This window comes from Mus pahari, chromosome 18 (genome assembly GCF_900095145.1).
Source record: "Mus pahari chromosome 18, PAHARI_EIJ_v1.1, whole genome shotgun sequence".
Taxonomy (NCBI): Eukaryota; Metazoa; Chordata; class Mammalia; order Rodentia; family Muridae; genus Mus; species Mus pahari.
In genome coordinates this window covers 37,543,492-37,562,236 of record NC_034607.1, presented here as the reverse complement: position 1 = coordinate 37,562,236, position 18,745 = coordinate 37,543,492, and the positions used below count along the sequence as shown (strand labels likewise).

At 42.0% G+C, this 18,745-nt stretch overlaps 1 protein-coding gene across 5 annotated transcripts in view; it reads right to left on the bottom strand.

Moving 5' to 3' along the window:
* Lpin2 (lipin 2) overlaps positions 1–18,745 on the bottom strand; it is a 105,774-nt gene that overhangs the window by 35,995 nt on the left and 51,034 nt on the right. For 4 of the 5 annotated variants that reach the window (XM_029531179.1, XM_029531180.1, XM_029531178.1 and 1 more), the window contains one exon: positions 1,074–1,274. In XM_029531179.1, coding sequence (XP_029387039.1) covers positions 1,074–1,265 — 192 coding nt within the window. In that variant the 5' untranslated portion in view covers positions 1,266–1,274. Of the gene's footprint in view, positions 1–1,073; positions 1,275–13,241; positions 13,417–18,745 lie in introns of those variants that run through there. The other variant, XM_021217592.2, reaches the window with a different exon arrangement.

Genomic DNA, 18,745 nt, shown 5'->3' with positions numbered 1-18,745 from the left:
ACACACCCTTCCACCTGTGCATGCTGGTCCTTCGGCACACACCCTTCCACCTGTGCTACCCAGTGGCAAAGTGCTCCGAAATCTTAGTAAGAGTTGCTGACATTATTACCACAATGTGGAAGACAATGTGGAAGTGAAAAGTTGCCAAATACATGTTCTACAAAGTTTTATCATTAATTCTATTTTAAAACTTACCATACACACAATTCAAAAAGCTTCTTATTGCCCAATACTTGAGGGAAATGATAATTTAAAAACACCCAAACACCGCCCCCCATTAAATGCAAAAGAGGAAAAATACAAACATTCAATTGGGGCATTTCTTTTAAATAAATATAATCTACACTTGATTACATGAGCTTAGTCTACCTACTTATAATTAGTACAACAATATTATCATATATATGTGTGTGCATGTACCAATCAATCAGTCAATAAAATAATAGGTTCTCCTGTGTCTCAGGCTGGCCTCACATCTGCTATGTGGCTGAGCTGAGAATGCTCTTTCCTTCTGTCTCTACCTCCTCAGTGCCTAGACAGGATTGGTGCATGCTATGCAAATGTTTTGCTGACTAAGCTGTATCTCCAGACTGAATTATTTTATTTTATTTTTTTAATTGAGGGTTTAGAGCGTGTACATGAGCCACAGGGTACATGTGTCAAGTCACTGGATGACTTCTGAGTATGTCCTCTTGTTCCACCATGTGGGCCTCAGGGTTAAAGTTGGGTTGTCAGGATTGATGGAGAGAGCCTTTACACTGAATCACCTTGCTGGCCCTCCACTATTTTAAAGTGTTGTATTAAGTAAAGTAAAATTTCTTTTTCAAAATAAGCCCAACTTCCTCCTTTGTAACTATCTTCAGTTTTGTTCTGAGTTTCTTCATAATTTCAGTTTCTTTTTCATTTGGAGAAACTTTCTATAAGAGAGTCTTTTGAATTTAGAAGCCACTTCAAAAGCAGTACCTATAAAGTTGGTTTCTTACCATGGTCTTCAATAGCATGCAAGTTAAAAAAAAAAAAAAAAAAAAGAGTAAGAGGAAGGGGCTGGTCACCATGGTGACCTGTGCACTCACCACTTTCTCCTTGGACCTCAGGACACCCAGCTTCCCGAAGCGTACGTGAAAAGGCGAGCACTGATAGGAGCCATCCTGCTGCCTCACCACGACCACATCGATGCACCCAGACAGTGTGGCTTGGTTAATGCCCTTGTAGAGTTCCTTCACAGTGACGAGCACCTGCCCAGCCAGCTGGCCCACATAATTCATGGTTTGAGACTGAAAAAAGAAATGTCAGCACTAAATTTGAAAACTAACAGCAATGACATAGAGTTTGATTAAACACACACTCTCCTCTGCTGTTCAGAGCCCATTACTCTCCCAATGCCCCAGCTACATCACACATATGTCTCAGACTGGCAGTGCCTCTAAGTGGGGTTGGAGGCTGTGGAAGTTCCGTTTCCTCTCACACCCCAGGGCGGGGCCAACTGTCTTCATGGACTCCATTGCCTCTATCTCCCTCTACCAACAGCTCAGGACCTGTTGTACTATGTCCACTCTGATCTGACCACAGTACCCAAGGACAAAAGCCCCAGGGGACTGTCACCTCCAGGAGAAGCCTAGGATTCATCTTTGCAGAGAAACAAGGGATACAACTGAGAATTGAGATCTTATGGTTCAGATACATGCAAACTGTGGTGAGCTGTGCCAGACTAACACACATAACATGACCTCAGAACTTCAACATAACACAATGGGACATAATGTTTGTGTCCCACACAACTCACTACTCAAATCAAGAGCACCAGAACTCTGCAATTCAAAAGAGAGAGGGTACATCTAAACCTGGCTTCACCCCTTACCCCAACTCTTCTACCTGAAAAATCCAACCCACACCAAAACAAACCCGTTAGTTCTCAGGCTGTCATGTCTCCCTCCAGCGGGTGAACACACCATCACTCAGCAGACACCTTAATGTTATATTAAAGCCAAATCCACGGAGAGCCCTTCCCCTTGATGGAGGGTCAGAAAAACCCTTCAGTTTTAGGCTAATGCAGAAGTCAATTTTTATTGGACTCTAGGAGTAATAAGCCCAAACTAGTAACTGCGCAGAGTGGCCTCTCTAAACCAGCTCTGGTTGCCCGAAGCTCAAAATTCCATATTTGCAAAGTTCTAGAGAGACATTCTGTGTTGTCAGGTAAGTCCTAGGTGGAACAGGGACAAAGTGCTGATCCCATAAAAAAATGAAGGGGACCTGCCAGGTCCCATCTGCACATAACCCAGCCTGCTGGCCAGAGACAGTCAGTGCCTAAGGCAAGACAGATTCCACTCAACGGTCTACACAGAGGTGACTGTAAGCACAGTCTAGCTGTTGAGCAGCCTAAAGCATATAATCCTGATTACTTCCCTGGGTATCCAAGGTTTCCAATTGCACATACCAAAGAGCTTGCTTTGTGCAATGTACACAAACAGCCAAATTTACTACGATCTCCTAAGGTGGAGAGATGTCATAATTATAAAGAAAATATGTTATAATCATGAAACAATTATAAACAGGAGCTTTGGTTTTAGGATGAGAGTGGTTGCTTTAGTTTTGATAGCAAGGCAAGATTAAGCACACACCAAATACTTAATTTTTGGAAAGAAATTTTTTTTGAGACAGAGTCTCACTGTACAGTCCTGGCTGGCCTGAAACTCAAGACATACTAGGCTGCTTCTGAGCGCGGAGGGATCTGCCCACCCCGTCTCCTGGATGCTGGGATTAAAGGCGCCACCACGTCTGAGCAACCTTTCCAGGGTCTCTTTGTAGCCCGGATGGCCTAGAACTTAGGACAATTTTAGTCTCTCAAGTGTTGGGATTACAGTTGTGTGCTACTATATTTGACAATTATTTCTTGAATAAGAAAATAACTATCAAATGAACTACCAATAAACAAGCTAAAACCAATAAAGAGCTAAGAGTCATTACTATAGTGTGTGCAGCAGAAATACTACTCTATCAGAACACTCATGGATTATCTCATTGTATTTTTTCTTTTTGAAATGGTCTTACTATGTAGCCCTGGCTGGCCTGGAATTCACTATGAGGACCCTACTAGCCTTGACTCACAGAGACCCACCTGCATCTGCCTCCTGAGTACCACTATACCTGGCTCATTATGTTTTTAAAAATTAACATTTCTGGATCCTGAGTTCAGAGACAGCCTGGGCTGCATGAGATTCTACCTCTAAAACACTAAACAAAAGTAAATTACTGCGAGATCAGTGTAGACCTTCAAAGCTCCAAGAAAGAATATGGCTGCCCCCCAATCCTCTACTGATTGTCCACTCAACTGAGTGTCCTTTACTTGGTGTTAATTGGGATACACAAGCAAAATATCATAACCAGGATGTCACCAATCTCAGGTAAGGACCGGACATGCCAGGCAGTGTTAATGCACACCTTTAATCCCAGCACTTGGGAAGCAGAGGCAAGTGGATCTGTAAGTTTGAAGCCAGCATGGCCTACAAAGTGAGTTCCAGGACAGCCAGGGCTACACAGAGAAACCCAGTCTAGGATGGGGGTTGGATTGTGAAAAACCGAAATTCCACCAACAGCACAAGAATCCTGTTGCCCCATACAGTCACACACATTTTTCTCTTGCCTTCTCCTCCCCAGTCCCTGGCAACATTAATATGTTTTCTATTTCTGAAATGTCTGCCATTTAGAAAGGAAGTCATACAAACAGCACCATGAAGAATGTAGCCCTTTTAGGACTGCCTTCTTTCCCTCATAATTCTCTGTAGACTGACCCAGATGGCTGTATCAATGAACTCATTCTATTTTATTGCTGCACAGTATTTCATGGTATAGACTTACCATTAAAAACAAAACAAAATAAAACAAAACAAAACCCCCCAAACCTCTTGATGAAGGACAAGTAACTGCAGTTTCTGGCTATTACAGATAAAGCCACGATTGTAAGTATCCACACACTGTGTGTGTACAACTGAGTGCAGCGCGTCCGTTGTAAACCACTACAGGCGTGGCTGTTTCAGAACAGCCAGACTACTTTCTAGAATTGCTCTACCATTTTATCTTCCCACCAGCAATGTCTACAGGTGAAATTATCTGGCATTGGCACACAATGAGGCATTACTGTTTGGCCATGACATTTTACAAAGATTTGCATTTCTTTAATACCGAACAATGCTGAGCATCTTTTCACGCACTGCTCTGCCCCAGGAGTCTGTCTATGACATGACAGGACTCACAGAGTCCTCATCTCACCAAGAAGGGAAGAAAATGCAGATCTTTGTTCCCACTTCTGTGGTCATGGTATACAGTCGTTTTATGTTAAAGATGGATTATCTCCAAAACCAGAACTGAGGTAAAATTCATCTGGAGGTATTTCAACTCATCACCTCTTTTACCAGAATGTTTCTTTGCCACCTACCACACCTGACTGTTCCTGTCCTCTTACTTACACACACTTAAAATATGCTGTTTTAACTGCTTCACCAGACTAAGCAGAGTCAGTATTCTATGACTGACCAATGGTGGTAATGATGAAATGAATACTGTAAGAATGAATGATAAAATGAATTTGTTAAAAAAAAAATCATAATAGTATAGACCTTAAAAAAGAAACTGAAAATGGCTACTTTTAAACATCTATATTCAGCCATAAACAACCACGTTCTAAATGTGTAACAAGCTTACATCAACTAGAGCATACAATCCATAATTAAATATAACAACATCTATTCAGGATGATTTTAATTACTGTGGTTAAGAGATACGCTGTTATACATGAAAATCTAGTGTAGAAATTTAGTTGCTAAATGTAGAAAAATACAGGCTGTTAAGAAACTTGTTTTCTGGAGCTGAAGGGGTCTGTAACCCTATAGGAGGAACAGCAATATGAACTAACCAGTACCCCCAGAGCTCTATGTGTCTCTAGCTGCATATGTATCAGAAGATGGCCTAATCGGCCATCATTGGGAGGAGAGGCCCTTGGTCTTGCAAAGATTATATGTCCCAGTACAGGGGAACACCAGGGCCAGGAAGTGGGAGCAGGGCTGGGGAGGTGGTGGGATATAGGGGACTTTCGGGATAGCATTTGAAATGTAAATGAAGAAAATATCTAATAAAAAATTGTTTAAAAAAATAAAAAAGAAACTTGTTTTCTCCTGGAAGATATGAAGCCCTTTGGGTTTAAATTTTGTAGGATACAAAAACAAAAGTTTATGGAGGCCTGGACTGAAACAGACACTAACCTCAGAAACAGCTGGAGCAACCTGCTGACTACACAGGAGCCCAGTAGCAGTGACTCTCAAAGCCCACTTACACCCCAGACAGACCTTATTTTGAGGAGGGATTTCACAGTATGATCTTGGCTGTCCGGGACAGAATTTACTTTGTACACTAAACTAGCCTCAAACTCACAGATACCCATCAAAGGTGTGCACTACCATGCCTGGCCTTTTAAGAAATAAAGAAAGAGAAGCTTCAGATACACTGGGCGATGTTACAGGGTGGATGGTTCTATGTGCCTCCTACCCCACTGCATGCACTGAAGCCCTCATGCTAAGTGAAGGTATTTGAAGAAGGGCCTTTAGACGAAATCAGTCTAGATGAGGTCATGAGAGTGAACATTAGTGTCCATCTTCACTGGTGCCTATAGAAAGACAGTTAAGAGCCAGCATCCGTTCACCTTGCCATGTGAAGACACAGCAAGACAACTGCAAGCCTGTGAAAGCCCCCAACTTGTGTACACACAAATACACATATTTTTTAATATACCAGTACAGTCAACTCAAAGTCCTAAAAGTGATGCTCACACAACAGAAACTGAACACTTTTCTTCAGACACTAGCAACAGCCTCCCTGGGGAAAACCTGCATAAATCTAACTTAGACGGTGACAAGACACTCACCTCATAATGTTAAGTCTCAAAATATACCTGTGAGAGCAAATGACAGCCATACAGATCATTCGGAAGAAGTCTTAAGTGGCCCAGCAGAAAGCTGCAGACAAGAGAGTCTGCTGGTCTGAAAAGGAAGCTCCTGTGGCAGTCAGTGTGGGTCACTAGGTGACAAGTGATCACCCCAGACTCCAGACAGTTACATAATGAAAGGTGGGCCAGGGTTATTTCAACACACAACATTACAATCTACACAACATGGCTTCAAGAATGTTAGAGCTACAGTTTAAACATTCAACAATGTACAAGTATATTTCTTCAGTAGCCATATTTAGAATATAGTAGGAAAAGCTACATGCTTATTCTTGTACACATCTTCAGATTTCCAAATAACAAGCAGATTCTAACATGGCAAGCAGCATATAGGAGAGGGAGTACCAACTTCTTTCCCCAACCCCCCACCACAACACCGACATGCCCTGTCCTTTTTTGATGCTGTCATTGTACCATACAATGAAATCATGACCTTACCTATATTTTGACCCCATTTCTCTCATTTCTAACTGCAGGACAATGTCTTACAATGAAGTTTTCCAATAATTTAGTTCTTATCTCTCAAATAAAATATGCCCAGTCTTCATGTTCAATATATGAGTTGACTTGTGTACAGAGAAATCTAACTTGGCTAAAAAATAAGGAGAAATATAAAAAGTAAAATTACTAGAAAATGTAATTATTTTGAAAGCTATCAAACTATTATTACATCAACCTATGGAATGATTATCTACATAGGAAAAGTTTTAGCTAAATGCTTATACTGACTCTTTTCTGAAATACAATTTTTAAAAAGATTTAAAAAAGCTATATCTTATACTATTCAAAATAAACTTTACAAACAATAAAATTCCTTCTTTCATAGTGCATACTTATATATGCTTTTAAAAAGTATTTATATATGTACATAGGTCTGCATGGAGGTGCAGGAGGCCAGGAGAGTGAGTCATGTGTTATGTGGGTGTTAGCATCCTGTGTATTTAAAGTAAGCATGTATATAATCATAGTAATGGAGATACAGAACAATCAGCCCGGCCCTCCTCCAGTCCCTCAATCCCCCGTGGATTCTCTTCCTCCAACTGCCTACTTCTGTCCTTAGTCTCCTGAGTTTATACAAACAGAATCATGCGATATTCAAGGATTTCTTGTATTTAGCACAATGCATCTAAAAAAAATTTTTTTTTAAAAAGAATTGTATATATTAGTGCGTTTTTGTTTGTTTTTCTTGTTGTTGTTGTGGGGTTTTGTTTTGTTTTTAGAGATGAGAGCACTCGCTATGTTGCCTTAGTTGGCCCCAAACTCACTATGTAGAAGAGTTATCTGCCTCTTGCATGCTGGGATTAAAGGCAAGCACTACTATACCCAGCTAGTAGTTTGGTCTGTGACATAAATGCACTCTATATTGTTATTATTCCGCAATATAAATGTACTCTAGTTTACCCTTTCACCTTAGGTGTTCCTAGTTCTTGACAATTATGAAGCAAAGCTTTAGGATTTTATTTGGTTAAATACTTAGGAGTAGGAACCACGCTGCTGTTTGGAGTTGATTTGTTTTTGCAACTACTGCTTTCAAGATATCTTCAATGTGCTCAGGGAAATTTCCTGTTAAAAAGGAATCACTTCTCGGATTATTTTCAAAATGACAGTTTTCTGTTTTACAGTACTTAATGTACTGTGAGAGATGTGCATCGATGGTCAAAGCACATATTATCCATTCCCTCAGACATCCTTAGCAAAGCACATGTGGCCCACAGCACTTTAATCTCTCTTTTGCGGATGAGTATTTAACCCTCAGCATAGACAAGGCACATAGAACGGACTGTGTAGGTGTAAAAATCAGGCCTCTAGAGGACAGGCCTCCCACTTGAAGTCAAGCAGCTTCAGAGATAGGCCCGGTCACATCTTCTGGTATGCCGTTGTCTTTTAGGAACTTTCAGAGATATGTGTACATAGAAATCTCAAGGGCTGCAGAGATGTCAGCAGAGACTGCTCTTTAAGAGGTCCTGTGTTCAATTCCCAGCAACCATATGTAATGGGATCTGATGCCCTCTTCTGGTATGTCTGAAAAGAGCAATAGTGTACTCACATAAATAAAATAAATCAATCAAGAAAAAGGAGGAGGAAAAAGAGGAAGAAGAGAAGGAAGAGAAGGTCGAGGAGGAAGAAGAAGAAATTTCAATAGGTTTTAGAAGGCCATGATGGGCTGGGCGGTGGTGGCGCATGCTTTTAATCCCAGTACTTGGGAGGCAGAGGCAGGCGGATTTCTGAGTTCGAGGCCAGCCTGGTCTACAGAGTGAGTTCCAGGACAGCCAGGGCTACACAGTGAAACCCTGTCTTGGGAAAAACTAAAAGAAGGCCATGATGGGGCATGGTGGCATACACCTTTAGCCCCAGCATTTGGGAGGCAGAAGCAAGAGGATCTCTTTGCATTTGAGGCTAGCCTAAAAGTGAGTTCCAGGATAGCCAGGGCTACACAGAGAAACCATGTCTTGAACCCCACTCCCATCCCCAAATAAAACAAAAAATATAAAAGGCCATGAGTCTCCACGTGCTAGTGTACATTAAAGACAGGCCTTTTATTACTAGTAGACTTAGATATAATGTTATGATCAGAAACATATGTTTAAAGGGTCAAGTTCTAAACTTTCCCTCACACTCCCAGTCTTAATCCTATAACTATACAACTAGTCTATTTTGGTAGTGATAATTAATAACTTCAAGGTATCTAAAATAAACACAGAAGTCTGGTCCTTTGGCTTCCACATAAAGCCATCCAGTTTTAGTAAGTTGCTATGGAAACCATACTTTCTACCCCAGGGATGACTATTAAATATACGGGTAGTACAATATACAATTTCCTTTGAAGCACCCCTCCTTACTGAAGGTTATTTTTACTTATGCACTGACCTCTAAGCCAAGAATTAATATGTGTTGGTGCTGTGGGTTAGCAGGTAAGAACACTGACTGTGGACCCAAAGGACCCTGGTTCAAATCCCAGCTACTGTTTGATGGCTCCCAGCCATTTGAACTGTCATTTCTAGGCAGGAGACATGGCTCAGAGGTTAAGAGCACTGACTGCTCTTCCAGAGGTCCTGAGTTCAATTCCCAGCAACCACACGGTAGCTCTATAATAAGATCTGCTTCCATCTTCTGGTGTGTCTGAAGACAGCTATAATGTACTCACATAAGTGAAATAAATAAATCTTTAAAAAAACCCAATCTGACTCTTTTAGAATCCAGACTTTCCATGGGCTTACAGCCTACATGAGGATTAGACTGTTACCAGGCTGAAGCTGTACTGTGAGCACCAGAGTCTAATGCTCATGTAGTTGTAGCCCCAGGAAAAAGATATGTTAAACCTCATTTATCTTTCCCTCTTCTACTTTTCTTTTCCCCTTTCACTCCCTTTAAAACAGCCTTAGTTTTAAATCCTACAGCCAAGGGACGCTGATACTGAGAAATCGTACAACTGTGTGAATTCTCTAGGCTGAAGGTCTTTCCCTGAATCTGATGGTAACCTGGGTAAAGCTCAGGGAGCAATGAGCCACATGAATTACCACTGTGGTTTAAAGAGTATCACAACACTTCTATTAACACTGCAGGCCCAAAGGTCAGTGACATTCTCAACAACTCAAAGCTAAGAACTTTGTTATCAATAAGTCTGATAGAACAATGTTTTCTTTAGAAAGAAAGCTACACTTAGAGTTAAAATAGAATTGGTTTTAGTAAAATTCTGAGTTTGTTGTTTAACTGGCCCAGTTGTACTTAAAAGCATGGCTAAGGGGAGCAGAACCCCCTAAGCATTCTCTGGTGACTACAGGTAGCCAGATACACTGTTATACAAAGGGAAAAACAGTAGTTTTACAGTGTGGAACCTCCAGGCACTACCATAAATAATCAAGAGGTGACTCATTAAAACGGATTCATTGCTTCTGCGGTATTTTGTCAAAAACACAAAACCTCAATCAAATCGTGAGATGATATCAGACAAACCAAAATTAAGGATACAGCATGTCTGATCAGTATTCACTGAAATGTGAAGACCCTGAAAACAGGGAGAGTAAGGTTGGAATGGACTGACTGAGGACACAGAGCAACCAGAGAGGCAGATTCTGAAATAGAAAGAGTGTGTGTGTGTGTGTGTCTGTCTGTCTGTCTGTCTGTCTGTCTGTCTTGGGCTCCCTACTGCTTTAGTCAGTTTGGAACATACATGTGAGGGAAAATCACAGGATTAAAGGCAGGGACTCCATGTCCTGTGTTCTCTCTCTGGCTCACATCAGAGGCATTCAACCTCACTACAGGTACAGTATTTCCCAAGTCCTCAAGTGACTGACTACTAAATGCCACTTTATTTCAAATTGATGACCAGAGGCAAGCTTTCAGTTCCCGAAGTTGAAGGTGATACTTCCTGCTTGCTTGCTTTTTTTTTCCTTTTCTGTTTCATTGTCCTTGAAGGAATTGGTTTTTTTTTCTAATATAGTTTCAATATAGCTCATGAGTGGATGACAGCCTATATGGGCTATGGTACTGTGCATTGTTACCAAGTAAGGAATATACAGTGACAGATGACCACTACAATCTCAGCTCTTGTGCCCCTTGACCTGGATGGAGATCCACTTGTTTTCTGGTCGATCTGTGCATGTAATAACACTTCTGAGATTACACAACTCTCTACAGGGTTATCCCGGGGTTCACTTTAGGTGGACTTTCTATTTTTTTCTTTTTTTTTTTTTCTTTACCACTATTTTGTTTTTCACTTTGAGACAGTTTAACATATAGCCCAGGCTGGCCTCAAACTCACTAGTCTTCTGCTTCTGTCTCTTGAGCCCAGGAGCCACCATGCTTACAGATATTACACCATGCTTACATACACACTGCTAAGTAAGCTCCCTTCCAGATGGACAGCAGCTAATGCTAAGACGGCCTACCAAAGGCACCCAGTAACAAATAGGATTTCATCACAGTTAAGATGCTACCCTTGCAAAATACCATCAGCAGCACTGATGACTTACATAAGACATTTGGATGAGTCCTCCACAGCATAAATAGGACTTGAGGAAGAGGGGGGAAAAGTTCTACAATAAGACATAAAACCAGTGAAAACTCACAAAAGTTGCCCTGTTCTTAATTAGGTAAAAAACAACATCACACGCAGAAACTATTTACTCTAGAATGTGAGCCTATAGTTTTCTTTTCCTACTGTGTGGATTTTGTTGGGTTAGAATACATAAATGGTATTAAATACTTTCCCAAGAAGGGTAAGATTTAGACCTTTCAGAGAACTGTGTCCAGTTCCTTTAAGACCAAGTCAGCAGCCTGAGGTTCTATCAGAGCACACTTCGTCTAGGTGTTTTAGAACACTCTCTCAGATACAAGGATTTCTGCAGGGCTAGCACACACCCAGTGCTACTCCTCAGTTTGAGGAGTGAGGTGGAGGAGGGAAGCCATGGGGCTCAGCTCATCATGGGCACTGGCAGGGCCAGGGTTGGAGAGTGCAGTGAAGACATCTGTTTAATGTCTGTTTGATCTGTTTAAGTCCTGTTTAGACTCTAAACCACTTCCTCAACAAATTTGCTAGTCAGGAAAACAGAGGACTTCTTGCCTTATTATCCTTCTGTCTGTCTGCCTGACTCAACACTTAGAGCTCTAGTTAGTCCAAAAGCCAGGACTCTTTACTGCACACACCCATGTTTGTTCGAAAGTCTAACTCCTAAATAATTATTATAGCTTATTAAAGCAGATATCAAATCTAGTATGCCAGCCACTAGCCATTCAGAAAATTTTCTTGGGGTGAGGTGGTGACTCAGGGTACATCAATGACATAAGAGGGAACTGTTAACAAATTGCAGTCTAAGCAAGCGTCTCTGACTTCTCTTGGAAAACATCAGTAGCAAGATATCAAAGAAATTCTCTTGCAATGGGCAGTCTAGTCTGTATGCGGTACCACTAAGTGGACTTTAGAACTATTCCATAGAGAAATAAGTATATCCATACCCTTTCCTCTGACCATTAAGACAGATGTGCACAAATGCATATGAATATACCCTTTGTATTTTGACAGACTTAAAAATAAAATTGCCTCGCACAGAAGCTTATGACTGATATTCATACTCGACTAATGCTGCCACTAGTGAGTGAAGTCTGTATGTGGACACCGGTGACCTCAGACCAAGAAGCAAATATCAGACAGAATATGGCAAAACTAAGGCAGCATAAGCACTCTCATGTCTTTAAAACCAAAATCAACTGGGCTAATGGATTTCAGAATTTATTTTTTATTTTGTAGACTTCATCCTGGTTTTCATAAAAATGTTCAACCTAATTTGCTTTTTTAAAAAAAGTAACCAAGGCAATTTAATGAGAAGATACAAAAACATCAGTACTTTCATTTGGAGTTCCTGATTATCTGAATGTAGTTCTTTAACCTCTGCCTTTAAAATGAGCATTTAAGCCAACCCTAGTGGCACAGGACTGTGATCCCAACACTCAGGAGTGCTGAGGCCGGAGGATAGTAAGTTCAAGGACAACCTACAGAAGCAGTCAGCATGAGCAACACACCAAGACCCTCGTGCAAAACAAAAACCAATGTCGTTAGAGTACGACGGATTCAAACACATTGCTTTTAAGGTTCCACCAGCAGAGTTAAATGATCCTATCTTTACATCATCTGACTCTGATTCCTTAACAGACTTCTAGAACTCAAAACTTAGAGGTCATATTTGACTTTGTACCTTGTAGCAAGAGAAAACGAGATGAAAAAGTTCAAACTCCACCCCACACATATTTCGGGCATATTTTTTGTTTGTTTATAGTCATAAAAGGGACAGCCTAAAGTCATTCTTTTGTATCACATAGCCAAACAAAATGTCAGTTTCAAAATACTTGCTTAGCCTTACAAGAGATTTTGCCAGGACAATAAAATCCATAAAACTTAAGTGACTTCTACCTCGTCAACTACCACACCGAGATGCAGGAACAGAGCTCAACACATTACTTTGAAATCTAGTTGTAGATAAGTTCTCAGTTTAGAGCAAAAACATTTTTTCTAGGCATAAGGTTGTTAAATTAACGACCAGAATAAGGCTAGCATAAAGGCAAGAGGGAGAGCCAGCAGCCAAAGATTTGTGTTCTTTGTAACATTTTAAAAGTTAGAAACTTACCACAACAATACACTTTCCAAACAAGGGGCATTCACCACTTTCATTTAGCAGGTGCTGTCCCTTCTCAGTGCTACCCAGACTGAGCCTCAAGCAAAGGGAAAGAGACATGGGAGAATGAAACTTACCAGAATACCAGGAGGGGCCTTGCCATGGTAAACACCTGCAGTTTTACTCAAAGAGCTTTCCTGAACCTTCTTCTCATCTTCACTGTTATCTTCTAGGTAAAGCATCTTAAAACTAAAGAGACTTATCAAGCATGACTCTACCTACAGAGGTGAAGGCACCAACAAATGGAGAGTTATTCTGTGGACAACCAAGTGCTAACTGCCGCAGAAAGGGACATAGTTAAAACTGAAAGCAAACAGGTCTTAAAAAAAGCAATGCACACACCACTTTACCAATGAGATTTGCTCAAAATGCCTCAGCCCCATCTCTCCACGGATGATAAGCAGGGGCATGGGGCAGGCCGCACCATGTGTTTACACTGATAGGTACCAAGTCCTGCCTAATCACAAGACAGTCAACTACAGTTTCCATCACACAGAACAGGGATTGAGTTAATGATTCCTTAAGCCAATCACATCTTCATATGCAGAAATAAAAACAGCTATACACAGGGGGTAAAAAAAAAAACTCCTGTAATCATGCGAGGGAAAAACTTTTCATATGCTTAGACTGTATCACTACGCTCCTATAGTCTAACTACTAGATATTTTTACTTCCTTATACTGGCAGAACCTAGCACTTCTCACAAACCTGGAAGCTACCCTGGCTCAGCACTCTATAAATGACAAAACTAGATGACTTCGTGAGTGTGGCTGGGCAACACTTAGTTCCCGGTGTTTACTTGCCACTCTCAGAATGCCTACACAGTAACCTCAAACCCTAAAGCACACAATACACATAGGTAAGACACACATATATACTTGATTTTTAAGTTATAACATTTTATTGAAGTCATTTTCTAAGAATCTGGAGTTTATTACAAATAGCCTCAGCTATATATGCCTATTGAATTTGCAAGCTAGTACTAAATGCTATTAATAAGACCAGTGAAGACAGTCACTTGATTTGGAAGGCTTAATATGAAAAAAGAAAGTGAAGAAATTATGATGTATATGTGTGGTGAAATGATATTCTACATTCTGAATTAAATATACTAATTGAATTTTGTGGATGGTTTTTATATCTTGTGTGTTAAAGTATGGCACAGGTGCACATGCTGAGCGTGATGTGCACATGTTCAGAGGACAGACTAAGTCAGGTCTCCTGCTATGTTACTCTGCTCTTCCTTATTTCTTTGAGACAGGGTCTCTCACTGAACCTAGAGCTTGTGTGACAGCCAACAAACCCCAGTGATCCTTTGCTTTCCTCCTCGGCAGTGCTAAAGTGTGTACATAAGTTTTCCCATGTGTGCTGGGCTCCAACTCAGACCCCTATGCTGCATAGCAGGCGCCTCTCTCCCACAGAGCTACCGCCAGCCTCTGCTGCTTCTTTTAATAATGTGACAGGGAGGAAATCTGAAGTTATACATACAGCTTACTTTCAATTTCTGCTGTATGCCACTGTTTTTAACACCAGAAGACAATCTGGAGAGGCGAAATGTTTCCCTAACGAGGAACTGAAGATAACAGGATTCTAATCATTCTATTCAAGTATTTAATCCATCAACCCTCTGATTCACTCACATTCAATAAGCTTCTCACGATCAAACCTTTCCTTTTACCTTCAAACTTCGTGAGGGCAAACATTTTGGCCAAGAGGGGATGGAAATGCTAGCTGCAGCAACACTCCATCAGGACTCAAAACAATCAATCTGAGGTGTGATGGAGGTGTCTCAGTGGGTAAAGCATTTCCCAAGCCCGACAACCTGAATTCTGTCCCTAAAACTCCTAAGGTGGAAGAAATGACTTCCATACACAGTCCTCTGGCCTTCACACACATGCTGTGGCACTCTACCCACAAAACAAATTGTAGAAAATAAGGAGAACAATTGCAAAATCAATCTTCCCAACATTAAAAATAGGAAACCCATTCATTATATTCAAGTCATTTTCCCAGCTGCTGTCAGAGATTAACAGAGCATCAATACTAACTTGCCACTTGATTACACATCACATATACTACTGTCCCCTTCACAGGGGAACTGAAGAGCTCTGACGACTTAACTGTTACGCCATGGACAAAAACTCCAGTCTCTTCCTTCATGACCTGCAGTAGCTCCAGGCCCCTGGCATCAGACAGGAGCAATAAAACGTCATTCTGAGGTGAGGGAGACATGAGAGCTCAGGAGAGAAGGAAGGGAGAAAAACGAACAGGGGATTAAGGAGAAATGACCTAAGATGAAAAGTTAGAGGCAGAAGAAATAAAATGTGGGTAAGAAAATATAGAGAGAGAAATCGGAAAGGGCCGAATTAAGCAGGAGGGTAGATAGAGACAGAAAAGAGAAAAATCATCTATTTTAAATGTGAGGAAGCCAAGGCCCAGGAGGAGGTCAAGCTACTAACTAGAGGTCACTTGCTGAAGAAGGCACAGGTACAGAATGAGACGCCCTCCAGCTTCTCCAGTTCTTTTTGTGGTTTATTTGTGTCATTTGCCAAGCTGAGACCCAGAGAGAATGTAGTAGGGGTGAGGAAGCAGCTGACAGACTCAGAGGCCATGGCTCAACAAGTGAAGAGTGTGGAAACTCAGCAGGGCAGTGACAGCTGTAACAAAGTCTGTGGGCAAGGGTTACTCCAAAGGCCTCTTATATAACACTAGTCACTGGGTTCCTGCCCAGTATTATGTCACTGTTTTGATGAATAACTCACAAACTGTCCTGCCTGACAAGAAGCATGTACCTTGGACCCATCAGAGATGAGCTCATCTTTACACCTAGATCGCCACCTCTGGATTCCTGAAGGCTGATCAGGTGGCAGGTCTCATCATATCCAACACACAGTAAAATCACAGGCAACCATTTTCAACCAGCCCCATAACTTTCAAAGAAAAGCATCAGCTCTTCTATCCAGGTTAAGGAGGACAGTGACTCCAAGGGCTCTGGAAGGGCCTCGCCTCGCCTTCAGGAAGCCCTGGGTCCCGTCCCGAAAGCAGTCCCCAGAGCAGGTTCAATGGTGCACGCCTGTAGTCACAACACTCAGGAGGAGAAGGCAAGGGGTCAGGAAGTCCTACGTCATCCTCAAGTGTGTGGGGAGTTAGCAAAACTACCCTGGGCTAAATGAGGGAGTTTCTGTTTTGATTTATTTATTTTTTATATACAAATGGTTGAATCCTGAGAAAAATCTTTTTACTTTTGCTTTTTTTTTTTTTTTTTTTTTTAATTATCTGCCCACCTTGACCCTTGGAAACAGATTTCCCACTTTGCCCAGGCTGGACTCAAGCAACACTACCATCTCAGCCTCCTAAGTCTTGAGACTATAGCGAAATGCCATTATGTTGGCTCTTTTGAGACTTTGAAAAGAAAAGTAGGGATCAGAATGTGGTGGTGTATGCCTCCAACCCCAGCATTCAAGAGGCTGATTCAGGAGTGAGGAAAACCGGGGCTACACAGCAAGTTCAAGATAGTCTGTGCTGTAAAATAAGACTGTCTGGTGATGGAAAGGAAAGGAGGGACAGATGCCTCTAAGGTTTAAGTCTGCATCTAGCTTCAAGAAACAAAGTTAAAATGATGTCCAGAGAATCAGTTCTGGTTTTTCATTATTAAGTAGATGGGACAGCTAGTGCGGGGGCTTCGCTTCACCTTCTCCTCCCTTTTTTCTTTTCCTTTCTTTTCCCTTTTTCTCTTTTTAAAACTTTTTATTGATTTATTTCACATCATGTACCCCAATCCCACTCATCTCCCTGTCTCTTTGTAATTGCCCTCTACCTCTGCAACCTGCCCACAAAAAAAGAAACAAATAAAAAGCAAGCAAGCAAGCAAGCAAACCAACCAACCAACCAACCAACAATCCATCTTGCCCTGGAGATGCAAATGGTCACTGTAATGAATCAAGGTCAGGCTTGGGACCTCTGGCTTCTGCTACATTAACAATACCGAAGCTTTGGATCTATAGGACTGGCCCCTTTACCCACTTCAGCATCATAGACGGGCTAGATGTAGGGGTGAGCCAACTCAAAGCCCTGGATCTGGGCCTGGATGGTATCTGAGCTAGTCAGCACACCAGCTCTCTCGAACCCACACTACTAGCACTAGCTCTCCAGCACTGCTCCAGCTAGTTCACCCACCTGCTGCGGCTGGGACCAGCTTACCGCCGCCCCTGCCCCATTCTCATGCCTTTGGTTCCTCTCCCATTCCATTCCCTTGGGTCCCACTCACCTGCAACTTTACAACCCCAGGTCAGCTTTACTGTGCTGCACAGGGGAGGTGCAGGCTCTGCTCTTCTGCTGCCATAAGGGATGAGGGGTGAGAGGAAGAGAGCATCTCTCTTGTACCCAGACCACCTCACGGCAGACGAGGGGTGGTACCAGTTCTCCAGTGCTCCAGCGCCTTGGGGCTGGCTCACCCATCGCTCTGCCACCAGGGCCAGCTCTACTTGTGCTGTCCAGTTCTACATGTGGGGGACCTCTCTCCAGAGTGTTGCAGCTGGTGAGCAAGGGGCATGGCCAGCTCTGGGCAGCCCTTGAACAGCTACATGGTCCCAGTGGCAACCCAGAGCTCTCACATGGCCTTTGGTGATAACATAGGTCACAGACATTGACACAGACCCCTGTTGTTGCATGGCCATAGACACAGACGAGACCCTCTGAGGCAGCCCAGGCTGGACTTCATCATGGCCTTAAGAGGCATGGTAGGCTACTCACATCAGGCTGTTCCCTACCACCCCCAAGTCTCTAGTTTCTGCGTCTCTGTCTCTCCCATCTCTCTACCACATATCTGTACATTATATAGTGGCACCTGTTGTAGGTGGCCTATGAGTGCCTTCAGCATGCCAGCTCTCCAGGGAACCAGGCAGATTTCTCTAGGATGCATTTTAATAACTAATACTGTATAATTTTGTGTCCAATATACAAAGTTGGCAAATAATTGTGCTGAGAATACATCAATCACTCAGTATTTCAAGACTTCCAGACCATCAATGGATTTTCAATTATTTGGATTTTTGGTTGAAGTCCTTGGGTAAGCTAAACCACAGGAGTATATTTTCCATTTAAAGCAACAGAACATGGGGTCTTGTGATTCCCAAATGTGATGCTGCTCCTTTGGGGCAGACTGATGCCACACTGTCAGAGTTGCTGGCAAACTGTGGACTCTCAGGTGGAAAAGTCAAATTCCTTAGTCCTTTGTATGTATTCATCTCTGATCCTCGAATTTGGATGAAAGGTACATTTGCTTACTCCTTTTCCTCACAGATTACAAAATAAGAGACTCAACGCACTGTCAGAGGAGCTGGAATAATGGTTCAGTGGTTAAGAGCACTGGCTGCTCTTCCAGAGGGCCAGATTTGGTTTCTAACACCCACATGGCAGCTCACGAATTCAGTAGCTTCAGTTCTGGGAAGATCTGATGCCCTCTTCTAGCCTCTTTTGCCAAATCATCTTTGCAATGACATGGATGAACATGAATAAAATATGCAGATAGTACTCTTCTTAAAGTTGGAAGCATATTTTATATCAAGAGGCATTATGAAAA